This window comes from Aquila chrysaetos, chromosome 10 (genome assembly GCF_900496995.4).
Source record: "Aquila chrysaetos chrysaetos chromosome 10, bAquChr1.4, whole genome shotgun sequence".
Lineage (NCBI taxonomy): Eukaryota > Metazoa > Chordata > Aves > Accipitriformes > Accipitridae > Aquila > Aquila chrysaetos.
Window position 1 is genome coordinate 41,492,325 of NC_044013.1, and position 19,536 is coordinate 41,511,860.

General features: G+C 44.6%; 1 protein-coding gene across 3 annotated transcripts in view; it reads left to right on the top strand.

The window, feature by feature from the left end:
* Positions 1 to 4,605: 4,605 nt before the first annotated feature.
* AATF (apoptosis antagonizing transcription factor) overlaps positions 4,606 to 19,536 on the top strand; it is a 56,867-nt gene continuing 41,936 nt past the window's right edge. For all 3 annotated transcript variants that reach the window (XM_030028213.2, XM_030028214.2, XM_030028215.2), the window contains exons 1-4: positions 4,606 to 4,718; positions 7,211 to 7,399; positions 8,048 to 8,464; positions 9,130 to 9,267. In XM_030028213.2, coding sequence (XP_029884073.1) covers positions 4,634 to 4,718; positions 7,211 to 7,399; positions 8,048 to 8,464; positions 9,130 to 9,267 — 829 coding nt within the window. In that variant the 5' untranslated portion in view covers positions 4,606 to 4,633. The remainder of the gene's footprint in view (positions 4,719 to 7,210; positions 7,400 to 8,047; positions 8,465 to 9,129; positions 9,268 to 19,536) is intronic.

Sequence of the window (19,536 nt, forward strand, 5' to 3'; positions counted from 1 at the left end):
GCTGCTTAGAGAGCATTTTTGGCAACTGTGAGAATTAGATTTTTTTTTCCTGATCGGTTTTAATACGAGCTCGCTTCCGGCAGGATCTGAACCTTTAAAGAGGCCGACGGTCTCTCACGTGGTTTGGAATGAAATCCTTAGCTCTGCTAATCGAGGAAGGCCAAGTTTGCAGGACAGGTCTGGCGTGATTTTGTCGAAAGGATGCTACGTGGCGCGAGAATCGTCACGCAGCCCAGACCGTAAACGTGAGCTGGAAAACACCCCCCCGTCTTCCGCAGAGCTGGAGCGAGACGCGTGCCGAGGTGTCGCGGTGAATCGCCGGGAGCGAAGCTGACGGCAAAGGCTGCCGCCTCGCGTGATGGTGCTTAGCGTCTCGAGAATAGCGGCGTGCGGGCGTTTCTGTGCGCAGGAGAGCGCGCACGTGGGGTTCGCGAGGGGAGATTTGGTTTTTTTTTGTGGATGAAAAAATAGGTCTTTTTGGCTCCGTCTAAAAAAAGGTTCTCTTCTAGTTTTTCAGTTGTCTCTGGGCGGCCTTTAAAATTCTTATCTGCTGGAAGCATCTTCAGGCTGTGCATCTATTCAGACACACAATATTCATTATGTTTTCAGATGTAAGGACCATTAAGTGTTGATTAAATCTTTAAAACAGTTGTGTTTTTCGAATGAGTGATGGGTTAGGAATATCAGAAACACTGAAGTAAATAAAAACACGGAAGAAAAATAGTAATAAATATTTATAAGGAGAGCGATTTTTTATGTACATAATGTAAATTTCCTGTTATGTAATTTGTTTTAGTGGATGGGTTTGATGTGTGCTCTTTCCTGCTTCTCCCCGATTTTTTTCCTCTCCTTTTTTCTCTTTTTCACTGACAAATTGTCTTGCTGATTTAAAAAGAAAATCTTGAATGAGGTAGTATGACTGAAACGAAGAAGGTCGGTTTGGAAAATTACATCTGCTAGCCAAAGTGTCGGAAAGACAAGCTCAGCTCCGGCTTGTAGCTATTTTTGGACAGCATGCAGTCCTCCGTATGTGGGTCAAATTCTGCCGTTGATAATGCAATTCAATTAAATTCAGTAGACGCGACTCTGGCGCGTGTAATTCCCATGGATCTCTATGGGAATCCCGTCGCAGACCGGTGCCTGCAGCCCACCTCGCTCCCACCGCTCTGCTCACGGCGGCAGGGACCCAGCGCCGGGCGCTGCTGAACGCAGGCTACGCAGACGAGCAGCGAATTACTCGGTGGTGGCGTCTGGATGGCTTTGCGTTGCCAACCCGTTTCTTTCTTTATATATTTAAGTAAAGGAATGCTCTGAAAAATGGATTCGTATTAATAACCTGTAATTCTGCAGGCACACAAGGATGATACGGTCCTTCACTGCCAAAGCTACCATCTAATCTGACAGTTTCCTAAAAGATGACAAGCTCCACGAATACAGGGGAGCAAAAGGAGCTGAGTGTGAGAAATTAAAAGTGCTTTTCTGTAGTACAGACTGTTCAAAATTCACTTGTTTATCTGCTCTGTGTTTAGGGTGTTATTTCCATTTTAGCAAACAAGCGCGTAAATAAAAAAATAAAATTAAGAGGAAAAATGCCACAGAAATTATGTCAGTTAGTTGACGGCTTCTGCTTATAGTTTATAAACAGGCAGAGGGTTTTACAGAACGGACCGTGATGCATAAAAAGGCTTTCATGATCGTCTTAAATTAAAATGTATTGATACAATTTTTGTACAAATATTCCCCAGCATGATTATGAGTCCAAACCACGGCAGCATGGTTTGAGGGCATGTGAACCAGAAATTAAAACCGAGCCTGAGAGTCTGATTTAATTACCCTGCTAAGTGAAAGGCAAAAGAGAGAGAATAAACAGCGAAGCAGGAGGCTCTCTTGGTGAAATATTTTAACAACCCATGACTTCCATACGCTGCGTTTGCTGTTTGATGTCGCTTTATATTGACTGAATCTCCTTATCAAAAATTTTGAATTAACAGCTCCTGCAGCCGTCTGGGTGCTGATCAGCGGAGCTGGGGTACCCCGAGCAAGTCCCAGAGCCTGGGGGCTCTCCCCTTCTCCCCCGCGCACGGGAAGGGGTGCGCGACGCCTACGGCTGAGCATCGGGTGCTTTTCCCCCTCCACGTTTGTTTTGCACCGATAGAAGTGACGGATGGAGGACGGAAAAGAAACAGGTCTATGAGCTCTGTCAGAAGCCCTCGAGTTTGCGGTTGTACATCCGTGAATTTTAATGCGTTGCTGGATTCGGGATTTATACGGAACAATTGTCCCATTAGTCTCTGTGGGTGAAATCCTGATCTCACTGGCCTGAGTGGCAAAAACGTTCTCGACTTCAAGAAGCCCATTTTTTACTCCGGAGGACTAATGCAACTCACTGTGTATTTTTTATTAATTATATTGGGTATGTTTTATTTAAGCATCACTAAAAGCCTCTCTCCCTTTATTAACAGGGCTATTTATTATTTGTTAGGTTAGAGAACATCCCTTTTTCACTCTGTAAGAGCGCAGAGGTTTGAAAATGCAATGATGCAGGGGGGTCTTGGCACTAGTTCTTTGGTTTGGGGAGTGGTTAGTTACTCCCAAGTAACTGTTCAGGTAAGCACTTGTTTCTGCTACTTAATTTTCTACACTTTTATTTCTCCAGGCTCCTCCCTTTGTTTATAATGGCATCTTCTACTCTGGAAGCAAAATGCCTACAAACTCAAAGTGAAAAAAACCAAACCTAGAAGCAAAGCCAGGGAAGACACACTCTACACACCTGTCGTTGTACAAGTTTCTTGTTTTATAAAACCATGTCTTGGTTAAAAAAAAAAAAAAAAAAAAAAAGGCAGTGCTTAATTTGACATTGCTGGAGCAATGGCAAACCCACATAATATATAATGCAGAGGATTACAGCTGTCACTCATGCCATGATAAAATAACTACAAACTACAAAAGAAAGTTGAAACAGGATTGAAATACTCAACAGCATAAAATCCAAGGGCTCTGTTTGCAATGAAAATGTGCATTTTCGGTAAACATTAGTTTTTACATAAATTGAACTGTATATTGTCTTCGCAGTATCACACAGCTCTGTAGGGAGAGTCACAGGCTATTGAGAAGGGGGTGAGATGTCTGGGGTTTTTCCAGGGGTCTCCTCCCATGGTGCCTCCCAGGACCCCCAGTCCCATCCCAGTAACCCAGCCGCGGCTGCTGGAGCCGGCGGTGATGGATGATATTCCTCTGCCCTCTGTAGGAGAGCTGCCTGCACTGAACACTGCTGCCTTAGAAAGAAAGCGTGCCCGGATTAATTTTTAGAGCATTTAGAAAGCAGATGAGGAACGGGGAAGAGTCTTGTGCGGACAAGAAGGGGGTGAGCGAGCAGGCTACGTAAATTCGTCTCCCAGCAAGGGCTCGACCCGGTACCCAGCTTGTGTTTGCGAGTTGCTGCTGGCACCTTCGCAGGCAAAAAATCCCAACGCTGGTGGTGGGAAGCCCAAATCCTGACCCCCCCCCCCCCCCCAAAGCTGTTCATAGTGGGGTCTGAAGTTCAGACCTACATCTGCAACTCAGAGTTGAGATGGTGATCTGCGTCCCCGCTCCCTTGTAACAAGAGAGGTGCCAGCCTCCAGTGCTCTTCCCAATTCCAGGTCTGACCTTGGGCTTTGAGGCTGCCTCACCCCACAAAGCGGCCAGGAGAAGCTCTCGGCGGGCAAACCCCCAAAAAGCCGGTTTCTCGTTGACGCTCTCGGCGGGTCACTCCTGCGTCGCCTTGCTCCTGCTTCTAGGCCAGAGTTGGGCAAAAACACCTCGGGAGCTTTGGGGCTGGTATGGATTCACTGAGCCTGGTGTAACTCTGGTGTAAGGACCGGAGTTAACCAAAGAACTCGCCTTTCAGCTCTCACTGCTGTAAGGGAGACCCTGGCTTCAACAGGGGCCACAAAGTGTTTAACGTATGGGACAAGGAGAGAATTAATTTGGTTCTGGGCAGCTAGCGGTGCTAAAAAAAGTGCAATGTTGACTTGAAGAAACAGTTGTGATTTTTTTTGCATTATATAATGCTTTTATACTACTAACTGCTACCCCAGAGCTGCTCAGCTTCAGAACACCGGGCCAACAGCAACCCTTACGGCCCCGATGCACACAATTATAATTACCCCCCCATTAACGATGGGTGAGGGGCTGGGACAGCCGGCCCATGCTGGGACAGCCCCCGCTCCCCAGGCCGTGTGTACCTCTGTGGGTATTTCTATTTATCCCTGTCCCTCCTGGCTGGGCACCCCACGCACCTCAGCCCAGACAAAGGGTGGATGCTCACGAAGCCCCTGAGACCCGCTGGGCCGGTTCCTTCCCCCTCACCCCCCCCCCCCGGCCGCTCTCCCCGCCTGCGCCCTCGGGCACCGGCACCGGCTCCTGCTCGGGCCCGGCGGGACCCCGCGCTCCCAACCGGCGGACGGCAGGACCCTGCGGGGCCCGGCGGGACCCTGCGCTCCCAACCGGCGGGCGGGCGGTAGGACCCTGCGGGGCCCGGCCCCGTCCCTCCGCCCCGCGCTGCCCCGTCCCGGGCCGCCGGCCCCGCCCCCGCCCCCAGGCTCCGCCCCGCGGCCCCGCCCCTCCTTCCCTCCCTCCCTCCCTCGACAAGATGGCGGCGCCCTTAGCGCGGCAGCTGGAGGAGCTGCTCAACCCCCGGCCCAGCTTACGCGACCCCGAGGACGACGCGGAGGAAGGTGAGGGAGGGCCGGGAGGAGGGTTTAATACCCGCTGCCGGCGGGGGCGGGCGGAGGCGGGCCGGGGCGGGCCGGGTGCCGGCGGACCGGCCGCACGTGGCGGTGATGGTATGATGATGATGATCATGATGATGATGATGGTGATGGCGGGGGGCTCGGCCCCCTCAGCCCCGCTGGGCGCCTCGGTCTCCCCCAGCGGAGGTCGGGTCTCCTCGCTGTGCTCCCTCAGCTCCGGGCGGCCCCCACAGCGAGCGGCGCTCGGCCCGCCGCACCGCGCCCGGCGCTGCCCGCCTTCGGGACCGGGGTTACGTCAGGGACCGGGGTTACGTCAGAGATCGGGGTTACGTCAGAGATCGGGGTTACCTCAGGGATCGGCGTTACCTCAGGGATCGGCGTTACCTCAGGAGCCGCGGCTGGAGTTACCTCAGCGCCGAGTCCCCTCAGGGCTGCCCCGGCGCGGGCCCCGCCGCAGGCCGGGCTGTTGCGGAGCCAGGCTGGGGAGCGGATCCGGCTGGAAATCACCGGGAAAAGAGAAATAAAAGCGCAGCGTCGGGGCAGGACCGCTCGCCTCTGCCTGTGAAGCGGAGCCGGTGCGGCTGTGGGAGCGGGGAGGAGGCCCGGCGGGCGCTGGTGACGCCTGTCTCCGAGCACATCTCCTGTTTGATGCTTACCAGCGGCCCATTACCAACTTATGTTTTTAATCCCGCTCTTTTTGCCTTAGTTGTGGGTGTTTTGAGACGTTCATCCCTTGCCCCGTGACATGTAGGTGGCAGTGTCATCTTCTCAGTGCCCAGGCTGGTCCCTGTGTTTTCCTTGACTTACCCTCCGCAGGGCAGAGCCTTCCCACCGGTCAGGAGACCGTGGGGCAGGACTCATCTCTGGGGCACATCTGTCGCACGGTTCCTGCATTCATCTCTTAGAGACAGCGAGTTCACCGTCACACGCCGACAGCGGCTGGCTTTAGGAGGAACTAGGCACCAGTCATGGTAGAGGTTGTGCCAGCTGGCCTGGTTCTTCTATGCAAGTGTATGTGAGAGCGATAGTATCTTGTAAGCAACATCGAAGTAACCATTGAGGAAATTAATGCGGTCAGCAGAGGCATTTTCCCATTTTAGTAATCATGATTTAGTTTCAGACTTCATACTTTAGTGGTGCCAAGACTCACAATGCCAGAAGATCCATCGAGTGCCACAGGTCGTTCTGCATCTGCCCCTCTTGCCCAGTCATTCCTTGGTGCCGCGCATCTTGCCATCCTCTTGTAGCTGGAGTGACTATATTTAGACCTGATCCTGTTGCTTTCGTTATGAGCAAGAGATTTTTTTTGCTTCCCCCCTGCCTCAAGTAAACACTATGTGTGAGGCATTAACATTTCCAAACACACATTAAAAGAGCACTTAGTGATGTTCAGCCAGTTGGATCACTCAATTGGTTGAACAAAGCTAACCCTGTAATTTTGCATACAGGGTGTCTTGCACATGAATGAAAATAAGGAGGGAGTGTGGTATGATGTGTTCTCTTTGCTGGACTGCTCCATTCCTGTGTCCTGGAGAAGATGGGTATGAAAGAGGGTAATAACCACAGTGAAATTATGTTCTCTCTTTAGCCATTCTAAAATGTTTACGTATTTATGTGGATCATATATATAGCAAGAGGCCAAAGTGCAACTGAATTGCAGTTTTCCTCATTTAATCTGTAAGCGTGAAGCGAGTGCAGGCATTCCAGCTTTACTGAGTCTTCCACCCAGAGGACTACACTTCTCATGAGACCCTCATGAATCTGTGGAAGGGCTTGGATAGGCTTAGTTTGTCTAGCGCTCTGTGCGGGTTCTCTAAAATAAAGAAGAGGCAGGGAAGAAGGTGTGAATGTAGGCAGTGTTCATTCAAAAAAAATAATTCAGCAAGATTTTTGGTGTTTGTTAATAAACATCCATCTCCACTTTGCAGGTGAGCCCTGTGGTACCAAACCTGTATGTGGAGAAGACCAGAGTACTGAGAGGGGGGTTGGAATTGGTCAGTTTGTCTAACATCTCCCTTCCTCCTGCAAAGGTTAACCTGGCAGGTGAGAGAACACCTCTGGCTGCAGAGAAGTCACAGGATGTTTTCTGAAAAATACCCTTGGAGCTGTCTTATCTCTTCTGCTAGATCTTAAGTATTGCTTTACTCAGTAGTTTCTAGGCAGGACTGGTGCTGCTCTACACAAAACCCAGCTTTGAGGCTTTTTCTCTGCCTTTGATTCCCCAGCAACCTTTCCCGCTTTGCAGAAAATTAGTGTACTGGCTTTCCTTCACCAGGCAGGGAAGAGCCTTGCTCTCTCTCAGAGTCTAAAAGCCAGACTCTTATGTGAGGCCGTGTTGCCATCCAGCTTACCTTTGCAGTATATTTTTATTTGTAGAGCATGAGGAGTTTTCCATGGCTCCTTCCTGCAGCTAGTTCTTCTAGTCTGAAGTTCAGTTCAGTTTAGATACCCTTCCCCCGCCTTTTTTTTCCCCACAGCTACAGTCGCTAAAGTGATTGACAAATTTGAGGATGAAACTGCAGATGACATTCTCCCTGTTGGTAATATACGGAAAAAAGCTTCAGCCTCTCTCTTGGAAGCTGATAAAAGGTACAGTGGAAAAGCTACGTCTCGCAAAGCTTTGCAAGAAGAACTCTGGGGAGATGCTCTGTCTGAAGAAGGATCTGGTAAGAAATCTCATTTCTTTCCCCTTTAGACTACTCACAATTTGATGTTAGCATGTTAGCTGAGCTAGTGCCATGTGAACTGAGATGACAAATTTTAGGGCCCTGTTACAGGGCAATGAATGGGTACAGTTAAGTTGGACATCGTCTTGAAGTGCCTTCCTGAAATTCAGGCCATATTTTTTGGCCTGAGGGAAGGGGAAATCTCAAAGAGGAGGTCACTTCTGCAGGTAGAGGAAAGAGTATGACTAAGTGTAAGGTGAGGTTCAGTGCACTGACTGAACACTGTGTGGAGGAAAAGAAACAGCTCCCATATTTAAGCCAATATATCTCAGGGCCTGCAAGTATATAGAGATTCTCATTTAAAAAATGCATATAGTGAATTCTGACCACCTTGTTTGCTTATCGTGTCACTGTTTCATGGGAAAGCTAAGCCGTGGATCTACTAATCATTGCTGCAGAAAATGTGAGCTGAGATCTTTTTGTGAATATGGCCCGGTGTTTCCATTATTTAGGCAAAACAGAGAGTAACATCATACACAGATAAATCGGAGTTTGGAGCTCAGATAGCCCAAACCTGTAGCGATTGATGATGCATACTGCAAAGTGGCACATTTTGCTGGTAAGTAAATTAACTTTTTGTCTCTTTAGCTGAAGAAGCATTAGATGAATGGTACAGCGGCAGTGAAGATTCAGAAGAGAATGGCAGCTTAGGCACTAAAACAAAGGAGAAACCCAGCAGTGCTGGCAGTGACCAGGAGGATGACTTCAAAGATGATGAAGAGACAGATCCATCTGTCAAGGCCAAGGCATCGAAGTTCAGTTTCCAGAATATCACCGACTTTGAGAAATTTACAGAGGGGATGGATGATGTAGGAAGCAGTGAAGGGGAAGATGAAGATGATGCCAGCATGGAAGAAGGAGATGAGGAGGAGGAATATGGGAGTGAAAACCATGACAATATAACGGAAACCAAAGACGGCGAAGATGATGGGGGGATGATGACATTCTCAAAAGGACAAGAGGCTGAAGAAGTAGAGAAAGGAAAAGCTGTGAAGAACCAGCTAGGTTTGTGCACGTTTGCTTTGTATTTTGACAAGACTTTCACCTTGCTGACACTATGGAAACTGGCCACGTTAGGAGCCACTTCAGCATGTTAACATGCTGTTAGCATACTGCATGTGCATGCTACAGCAGCCCTAGTCATTTGCAAATGTTCTGCCAAATCTGCTATGCAAGCTGCTGTCACTGCTGCTACAAAATCTCATGTTATGAAGTGTATTTATCCACTGGTTTAATTGAACCAGTACTAAATGTACTTGTAGTATTGGTGGGGATGGGGACTTCCTACAGTGGTAGTGCTGTGCAGTGATGCTGATACCGCTTCTGTTTCTTTTCAAAATGTAATACGGAATGCAATTTCTTCCTATCTGTCCTATTAAACTATCAAACCTCCATTTGCAGAATGTCCTTTTAAACAGTCAAGCAAAGGGAGCATTATTTTTTTGTGGATCACAAAATTGCAGTCAGGATCATAGGATGGGATGCTGCTTTGTCCAGAGACACTTTGCGGTACCAGTTTTGTGCTGGGTCAGTGCATGCAAAGATTTGCCCTAACCAGGAGTAAGGTAGCACAAAGGAGAGGGCCTGTGCTGTTAAGTCAACAGCTCCTTCACAAGGAGCAAGTGCTTTGGCTTGCTAAATAATTGTTTTATTTCCTCTTTGTTATGAAGCACTGTGGGATCAACTATTGGAAGGGAGAATCAAGATGCAGAAGGCGCTCGTAACAGCCAACCGGCTTCCACAGCCAGACACTTACCCAATCTTCAGAAAGGAAGGTGGACAAGAATTTGACAACGCTGTCGAGAACTGTAAGAATTCTTCAGTCTTTCTACTTTGGGTAGACTCTGCTGTAGCCAGTACATTTTGCCTCTGTGGGGAATTGTTAGTGGGAAAGTGAGGGCTTTGAGTTGCATGTGTCTGTAGTATTAGCTGTCGGTTTGTATTGCCTTGATCATTAATTAGGTACTGTACAAACAGAAACCAAAACCTGTTTCCTACCCAGACAAAGGAAATGCCTCCTATCACCCATGTCTGTGTATGCCTAGCTGATCTCTGCTGGTGGCCTGTCGTCACTTACGTAATGTTGAAAAGCCTCAGCTCAGGTCCTGCTGCTATTTCTAGTTCACGTCGGGATTGAAGTTTGCTTATCAAATTTAAGTGTCATGCTGTATCGTAGAAATAATTGGTTTGGTTATTGCTCTTTGGTGCAGAGTTGGGATGCTGCTTTGTCCAGAGACACCTTGCGGTACCAATTTTGTGCTGGGTCAGTGGATGCAAAGATTTGCCCTAACTAGGAGTAATGTAGCCCAAAGGAGAGGGCCGGTGCTGTTAAATCAACAGCAAATATCTTTTCAGCTTGGAGCTGCTTCATCTGTTTATTTCTTAGGATCACTATTAATGATACGGATCTGATGAGATTTGTAGGAGATTCTCCAATATGGCAAATACAATGTGCATGCTGCAGTTGATAAGTGCAAAGTACTCAACTTCAGTGTATTGTGGGTGTATTTAATTTTTAGAATTGGACACCTTTTTTTACTGGCCTGAAGGTAAATGTGCAGGGAGATAAAATGTCTGGTATGTTATCCTCAGAAATAAATACAGATTACTGCAGGTATCAGTTGGTGTCCATTTCTCCCTGACATGTTTGTTGTTTTCTGTCAAAAACCACACAGATGACAACGTTTATACACAGATTGTTCTTTTTTCTAATCCCACTAATCAGAAATGAATAAACTTCATAGGATATTCTTCCAGTGATTTTGAATAATAAAGATAAGCCCAGTAGCATTTTAAAGCTTGCCAGGTTGGTTATCCCTTTCCCTTCTATTTCTTCTTTCGCAATCTTGAGATACTTTCCAGAACCTTTCAGCTCTGTAGGTGAGCACCCGAGAAGCCCCCTTATGTGAACCAGTTGGTGGGAAACACTGTAGCGGTGTCTATAGCCCTTCATGCTAAACATCAGAGATGTCATCTGAACCGTCTGGTTTGCTGTGGTTGTATATCCATTCAGCAACATGATGTGCCAGTTTGTATATGCTGTAGTGATACCTGCGCATTGAGAAATTTGGGGCTGGGCTGGCACAAGTCATCTTAAAACTGGATTAGGAACTTTCACCATCATCGAACTTGACCCTGAATCTTGCCCCTACACCAAGTTTTGACTATCATCTTACGGCTTATACCTGATCTGAACATGGTAGCTAATCAGCTTATCTGGAGTTACAGCAGGTGAGATACTTTATATTTTAAAGTTAGCTCTGCTGCTTTAAACGAAGTGATTAAGGGAAAAAAGGCGAACTCCCAATAATACTAAGCTGACCTTTCAGTGAAATACATGTTATTAATGTATTTAATGAGATGCATTACAAACTGCACCGAGCACCATGTTTCATTACAGGTCTAAAATGCAATATCATTAAAGACCTTTAACAGAAACAATGGTTGACATTTTGATATTTCCCATAAGCAAAATACATCCAAGAACGTGGAGTATAATACTGTACACAGTACAGCAGAGAGGCTCATCTTTCAGTTGTCCAGAACACTAAAGGAAAATCCACTGTTGATAACTACCCAGTGATTCCCTCCCTGCCCTCTTCTCATAGAGAAGTCTGGGCGGGAAAGTTGCAATAGTACACTCTGATGTTCCTGATAGCCTGGGTTTGTGTTCTGTATTTCATCTGTGAAGACAGCAAGAAAATAAAGCTGAAGTGACCTGGGCAAAGTTAGCAGAGGAAGCGCTCAGACTAGCAGACGGGAAGTAATGAATTTAGGAACATTCTGCTACTACTACCCTTGTTTCATGTTTTCCAGCATTCTCTAAAGGACCAAAGTTATATTCACTTTTTTTATTTCTATTCTTTTAAAATACAATCTGTAATTGTACAGTAAAGTAGGTTACAACAAATAGTAATTTTTGATGAGCTACACCATTGTCCAGTGCAGCTATCTTTCACTGCCCTGCAAAAATGCTCTTTCCGGAAGTTACAAAGTGCCAGGCATGAAATAAGGAGTAAACTTATACATGAAGATCTTATGAAAGACTAGGGATGTAGTTGGTATTATGTGGCAAAGACCCATTTCTCTCTTTCTTTGCTGTGTTGGGCCCTGGGAGAGGAATTCATGTCTAATCAACAGCTAGAGCTTTACCCCATGGGCAGTCTGAGCTGTGTTACGTCTTCATTCACAGAGCTTCTGCCTGGATAACAGGGCTGTGACCTGTCAATTCAGGAGGTGAAACTGAGTCCTTTCTGAAAATATACATGATAATGATGTATTTAACATTCTTTCATGAATTGATGCACCTTGATTTATGAGAGGGGGGAAAAATCTCACTTATTATAAATCAGCTTCCAGTAAAAGTCCTAATTGTTAGCTGATCAAGTGGTTTAGTGGCTTCTATAAAAATAAACTTTTTTACTCGATTCTGAATGGTGAGATAGTGGGCTGGGTAAACATCTCTGAACTCCTGAGTTCTCATCCCAATTGTATTACCAGCTTGTGGGTAGGATCCCATTCCCCAGACAGGAAAAATAAGAAGAACTGTGCATGAGTAAGTTTAAAGATGAGTGGAAGACAGGACTTTGTAAATACTGAACATTGAGTTCATTCCCTTGTACGTGATGTGCTTCAGCCTTGGACAGGATTTGGGATAATCATGACATTGACACTGTTTTGGACTGGATGATGATCTCCTTTCAGGGAAGCCTCAGCACTTCTTTCCAAATCCACAGAATAAATTTGGCATGCTTTCATCACCTTCATTGAATAGGAGGAAATGATTTGGTGTTCAAGCTGCACCAAAGCAGTTGGTGCCAAAAATCCAGACTCTCGGTGTAAACTGTAGCCTGCTGAAGGCAGCAGGGCACAGAGAGGTCTCAGCACCCAGCTCTCTCTGAGGTCCTGGACAAGTCCCTCACATCTCTTTGAAAGCTGCCCCAGAATGCTTTCAGTAATTTGTCCCAAGTCCTTCCATCGCTCGTGAAATTTCTGCTCTGTGCTCACAGGAAGGAGGAATTTTTTGAAATGGAAAATGGTCCTTCGTATATTTGCTTCTTTGGTGTCTCCCGCTTGGGACAACCCTCTGTGCAGCTAGTAGTGGTAGTGAAATTCCCTAAGGGTTCGAGTATAATTGTGTTAAAGAGTAGAGAGCAGTGCTTTATACATTTGCAGTTTTAAAGCCAAATGAAAATGGTAAGGTCATGCTTGTTTTCCAAATTTTAAGATTGAAGGTTACAAAACCTCAAGTGTTTAATTTATTATTTTTGTAATCTTTTATGAAATAATTTTTTTTAAAAAATGATACAACACGCTTTGGACAGTCTTGGATTCCTGAGATCTCGGGTTCTGGTGGATGATTTACTGCAAAATTGCTTATAAATTGAAGTAGAAAATGTTTTGCAGACCTGGCAGCTTTCAGGCTTCACACCCATTTGTCACCCAGCATTTCCCTTTGTGTATAGAACAAGAATTAATTAGGCTGCACTGCAGGAAAAGTTTATGGCCATAATTTATATAGGATGAATTTCTGTTTAAAGAGACAGCATTGCTTTGTTTGCACTGTCTTACTTTTTCTTGCCCTTTTTTTTTTTTTTTTTTTTTAAATCTTTAATTATATTCCGGATTTTTTTCTGTCACCCTTTTTACATACAAATTGGAGACCGAACTGTGGTCATGGAGCTCATGTTTATTCCTGTTTTGCATCCATGGAGAAAGTCTGAGTGGTTTTTAATACTGAAATTACAGTGGCTGCGCTCTGAATGCAGTGCAAATGTTTAACCTTTAATGCACTGCACACGTGAACTCCCACAGCTTACGTTTCTGAGGTGCTGCCGCCTGGAGTGGTCTGTTTCTCCAAGATACATTTGTATTCTCTTGCACCGTATCTTCCAGTCTAGTCCAGGGTTTGAGATGTTGCCTCTGTTTGGGGTCTTGCACGTTCAATTAATGTTTTTCATAATCAATGCAAGTCAGAATTTGCAATCTGCTCCTGATTTGCACATTAAAGAGACCCATTAATTAAAAATTCCAATCCCTGGCATGTTCCCGCAGGATCCTTGCATTATTTACATAGAAAAAGAGTGCAAGGTGCAAGTTTCTGTGCTGTGTCTCTGCACAGATTGCATGCCTGCCATTCATATTTCTATGTATGTTTTCAAGGGGGAGGAAGGTTAGAAGTGGATATCGTGAAAATGTCACCAAAAATTACCTCAAGGGCAAGAAAGAGGCAAAGAAGAGGTGGTAGCAACATTAGTGAAGCCACATCCAGTGTCAGGAATTAAACAGTTCCTCGGTTTGGGAGTTGTTATGTTAAATCTTGATTCAGTGACAAAAACACCCACAGCTAATTGGTGGGCAGGAGGGCAACAAGAGCTTTGAGAAATGATATCTCTCAATCGACAAAGGCTAGAAGATAGTTGTTCTATGTGCCCTGGGTAGCTGGGCTTCCCAATACGGTGATGTAGCTCTGTTCTTGCTATTTTAATTACTTTCTCTTTATAATTCTGGTTAAAAATTCTAAGCTGGGAATGTTTCAGCGACTAGTACTTTGTGCTCCACAAAAAGAGCTGGGAATTCTAGCTTTTAAATAGTATAATGTGTTATTTTCAGTTTTTAGTTGGCGAGATGAGGAGTTAAAAACATACAGAAACCCAGGTGAGGATCTTGCAGAAGGCAAGATGCTGATGGAAATTGCAAGACTTTAAAGGGACGAATAGTTGTATATGTTTTCATATGTATATGCTTTCACTTCTCGAGAGTTCAATAGGTCCCTGAAATGTAAACTACTGGCTGAATTTTTGTGTGGTTTTTTTTTTGCTTTGACTCCATCTGTCAGCGGATTAAGAGAAAATATTGGAATCCCACATTTCTATTCTTCAGCATAAGCTCAAGATAAATTGTTTTGGAGAAATGGAGAAAATGCTGGGTTTGGTAAAAGGTAGATATGCAGGGTCTGTAAGAATGGATTTGCTCACTGAAAGAACAAAAGTGGGGACAACAAATATTAACTGTTATTTACACTTTGTAGAGCTGTGGAGAAGTTATACAAAGGTTTGTGATCAATAAGAAAATAAACCTGAATAAAGTGAATCAGATAAAAAAATCAAATTAAATGCTCCATGTGCTTGCAAGGCCATTATCCCCAAACCTGCCTGGGTTATTAATGTATTAATGGAGCAGCAGCAGTGAGCTCTGCCTAGCAGCGGCCTGAACTTTTCAGCACAGTGCCTCGTCTGCTGCTAATAGATACCAAATTGTATACAGCTTTTTAAATTCTGCTGAAATTTGTGCATCTTTTCTCAACTCACAGTGATGTTTGAACTTTAGTTTGTATTCTCTGTAGTAAATTGTATCTTATATTCCTGGTCACTGTGATGTTACTCTAGATGATTCATCCATGGACATTCTCTGTGGCCATGAGCTAGTGGCATTGCATCCATGCACAGAACTCAATTCCTGTATTTCTTGTATTCAAGGAGGGTGCATTATCCAGAAGAAACCTTGTTTCCCCCATCATATAGCATTTCTATAGTATCCCCTTTGAAATCCTTCCAGAAGAACTGTTGTGTTGGGCTCATTCACACAAAGAGATGAGCTTATATTGGAGACAGGGCGTTGAAGAGTGCTGCAGTTAGCACAGCTGGCTGATGAGCAATGCTGCAACGCATGACCTTGTTCACCCTATGAGCATGCTGCACCGGGGCCCGCGGATAGTAGAATAGTGCGTTTTGCCTCTTGGGAATAACTTAAATGTAATGGTGGAGACCACTCCTTTTTTGTACCCTACCAGGTACAACACCTGTGCGGCATTACGGATAGCATGTTTCTTTTGTGGCCGCTCTAGGGATGCAATTACACCTTGAAATGGGAAACGGGAGTTACTGCCTGAACAGTGGTTCCCAGTCCTACCTTTCCTTCTCCGTACTGAGTTTGGACTGCAGAATAGGAGAGCATGTGCACTTTTTATTTACATCCTTCAATGTGTGTCTTAAATGGGGTGCTGCGAAGAAACTTTTATTCAAAAGAAAGACGTGGAAAGATGAAACAAGGGAAATGAGTGTGAACTACATGTAAAGTTTGTGGGAAGCGACCCACTATTCATAATCTTACTGTAGCCAGTTTCTTCAACTCAGAGTCAGTTGCTGGATAACTTATATTGCACATTGATTAGTTATTCCCTTAAGGTGTTATATGTCTCAGGTGCAGCTAGCCAACAGTTGCTATTTAATTACGTTTTATTGAAAAGTAGAGCGAAAAGGAGCACTTGTAAAACTTTGCAGGACTTGCCTGGGACTGCAGAAGGCTGGGTGTGCAGTGCCTTCTGGGAAATGAAAGAGATCTTGACTTTTTGCTCCTAAAAGTACAGTCCAGTCCAAACACTTCAACTGACCCAGAAGTGTCTGTTTCTGGGGTGGAAATAGGTGCACTTGTAGTGGGTGTGCTGGTAAAGGACTGTTCTTCCACCTGGAGCTATGTGGACCTTTATAATAATTGCCTGAGTTGGGCTCTTGGTACGCCAGGTTGGTTAACTGCTCCCATGACAAATATCTGTGGCTTGTGACTAAACAGCACATTTGTGGACAAGGCCTCTTAAGGATGTGATTAAGAATCCCACTTACATTCATTGCCAGCAGGAGACCTCCAAAGATGCCATGTGTTTTCTGGTTTTACATTCTTGCATATTAAACGTTTCTGTATGAATGCTTCACACTGAATATCTTTATTTTCTTTGGGTTGGTTCTGTAATATTTCACTGAAAAGGACTCAAGGCAGAGGGAAAGATTCTATTTAGTATCTATTTAGTGTATGTTTGTATGTTCTCGGTGTCTTTTTAATAGACGATTTTTGCTGGGTTCTGTTACTCTGATTCCTGATCTTTAAAAAAAAAAAAAAGACATTCTATACAACATCCAGGTAAGTCATATCGAAGAAGCTGATCAAGCATTGACTAACTTTGAATAAGATCAAGTCTGCTTTAGGTATCAGAGAACCTGTTCCACTTCCTGTAAGAGAGGATGTGTCTGGCAAGGCGTTCTCCTCTCCAGTTGTGCAGCATGCTCTGTCTGATGGGCTCACCCTCTGCCTCGCTCCTCGGCTGCACCTGGTTGTCATTTTACGCATCTGGTTAGAGAAAAGCTGTCAGATGAAATGTGCTTTATTGACACAGGCTCGGGTTTTTTTAGAGAAGCCTGCAGGAATCAGCTGCCAATAATTCACTCATAGTTTTGTTATCTTCTCTATTCGTGCATCACTTTTAAAACTAAAATGTATCTGTACGTACATCTGGAGATGATAATGCACTAATACAGAGCAGGATAGGTGTCACAGGGGAGTGGGGGAGGAACTGAGGCACAGGCAGATTACACAGTTTCCAGAGGCATAGAGCAGTTACAGGATTAATTGGTGCTAGGCAAGATCATGGACTTAAATATATTCTTGCTTTGAAGATTTTACTGGGAGCCTGCACAAATGTGTGACAGCAGAACTGGGTTTCAAGCCTGAGTGTAAATTATTGTGATCAGATCTAGCCCACTTAAAACTGGTAGTTCATTTTAATTGAATTGTATTAGTGTAGACACTTTATGAATACAAAAAACATCATGCTTGTCAATTCATGCAGGGTTGAATTTGATTTAAATGGATGTGGATGCAGGTGTCCCCAAATTTTACCTTTCCTCTCTGATCTAATGAAGAATCCAGTCAACTCTTTTTGGGACTTAGCCAAAGCCTGTTGACTTTAACGAAGACTTTTCTCTCGACTAAAATAAATGAATGAATCAGACCCTTTTTTGTAAATTTTGTTGTAATGATCCTGTGCTGTGGAGAACTTTCGGTAAGAACTGGGGTCAGTAAGGATGATAAGCTCCCAGGCTCATGGGTGGCCATTCTGCATGCGTGCCAGCGAGTGAGAGGGAAGAGATACGAACTGCGGAGCCTTAGACAAAGGCACAGGTCTTGGTTTTGGAGCTCTGTTGCTGTTTGTGTGCATGTTTAGTTGGGTAATGGGCGGTGTGATGTTTTGTGCATGTGCAGAATTTGGGCTGTGCAAGGTACCAGGAAAGTATGTTGTGGCTTGTCGTTACAGGCTGTGAATTGTTCAGAAATTCTGTGTGGGACGTGGTGAAGTGCAGGATATTTATATAAGGTGCAATTTGGGGCTTTTTTGTTTGTTTGTTTGTTTGGGTTTTTTTTCAGGAAAAAAACCCCTCTTGCCCTTCCTGACTGAGTGCCAAGGCTTTTACCTTGTGGTATTTAGTATTTTTGAGCAGAATTTTTGTCTGCTTCTCCTGTATAGATGTGGTAAAATTGAAATGCTCCCATTTTATAGGTTATCTTCGTAGCCATATGTGTTGGATACTATTGGCGTTTGAGGTTTATTTTAAAGCTGTCTTAAATTCTAGTGCAAGAAATGCTAGGAGAGTCCATAGTTGTTGACCTGATACACCCGAACTCTGGACTGTGGGATTACACCACATCAAATAATTTTAAACAAATGATTTTAAACACATCAAATAGGTTTGCCTACACTTAAGTTTCCCAAGATAATTAATAGCTAATTAAACTGAGTTTAGCTAAATACTTTTGCATGTTAGTCTGTATACTCCACAAACAAGATGCAGGGAAACAAAGGCTTGCAAAGCATCCAGACAAGCATGTGCAAATGTCAGCTAACTTGGATTAATTGGCAATTGGTTACCTTGAGATGGAAACTCAGTGCTTGTCATGATAAATGTAATTAATGGCCTGGTATTATATGGGGAGGTCAGTCTAGATGGGCTAATGTTCCCTTCTGGCCTTAATATCTAGATAACTATGAAATTTCACATTTCCTCTTCCTTTCTCATTCTTGCATATGTACTTGGGGATTCCTGGCTGGCAGAGACGGGAATGCATGCTGTCAGCTTCTTTACATTTACAGTAATGTAAAACATCAGTTTTTATAAATCTCATTTTTACAAGCCCTGTCCCCTCCCTGGTTTGGGCTGATATCAAAAGATGATGGTTGAGGCGAATCAGCAGAGCATGAACTTCATGGAAGTGTTTCTCTTTCTCTCTCTTCTCAGCTTTCCCCCTCCCCCAGTCCCCACTAATAAAATCCTTGAATACCAAGCCTTTTATTCTGTTGTTGCATCTAGTTATTTTCTTTACTTTTAGCAAACTCATCTATGTCCGATCCTGTTGTCCTTACTGTCAAACGCAGTAATATTAGAGTAAAAGGGCTAAATTGAGTCCGTTCTGTAACTCTTTGGGAGTGGGCTGAACTGCTTGCGTGAAAAGGGTTTGCAGCATTGGCTCCTTTGTGCTGAAGGAATACAATTTTCCCCTCTGCAAAGGCTTTTGCATCATTTGCATTCCAATGGAACCAGCAAATTGGGCCTTCGGTACGGAGCAGACCTTTTTTTGCAATCAGCAGAAAAGTCGGCCTTTTTCCTACTATCGTTTGATAAAATTCCACAAACTCAGTGTTTTGGGAAGCGTGAAGGGAATGTTACTCCCGTAATTTCCTAAAATAACCTGGACAGATTTACAAGTGTTTTGTGCTCGGATTCAGCTGAAGTCTGTGAGAAACGTATACATAACTACACCACCTCTAAAAAAACCAGATCGCTCTCTGCTGCCAAAGGGCTTGCAGCTAGCCTGTAATTTAGTCTAGGCTAGCTCTTGTAGCTTCTATCTTAGGCTTATCAGTAGTAGCCTTTTATTTCTGTGCCATCTTGCTTTTGGGGCATCAGGACATACAGGGGTGCAAAACTGAAGAGAGTGGAAGTCCTGCCTGCACCATATTGTTCCTCCTAGAGTTAGTTCTGCGGTGGGAATTACAGAAAAGCTGTTGTCCAAAGCCCCATGTTTAAGATGCGATACCTGGAGGAATTCCCCCCGCCTTTTCCTGGCTGGTAACGTTGCTCTGCTGTTGGGAATATAGAGCAAGCTCCAAAAGTAATACTGACAGACTTCAGAATTATGATACACTGGAGCTCTGGCGTAATTCTTTGTTGAAGAAGTTAGAGGCCTAAAATGTTAAGGCTTATTGTTATTCTGAGTTGATAATCTCTGCCTTGCTTTAATAATTTTTC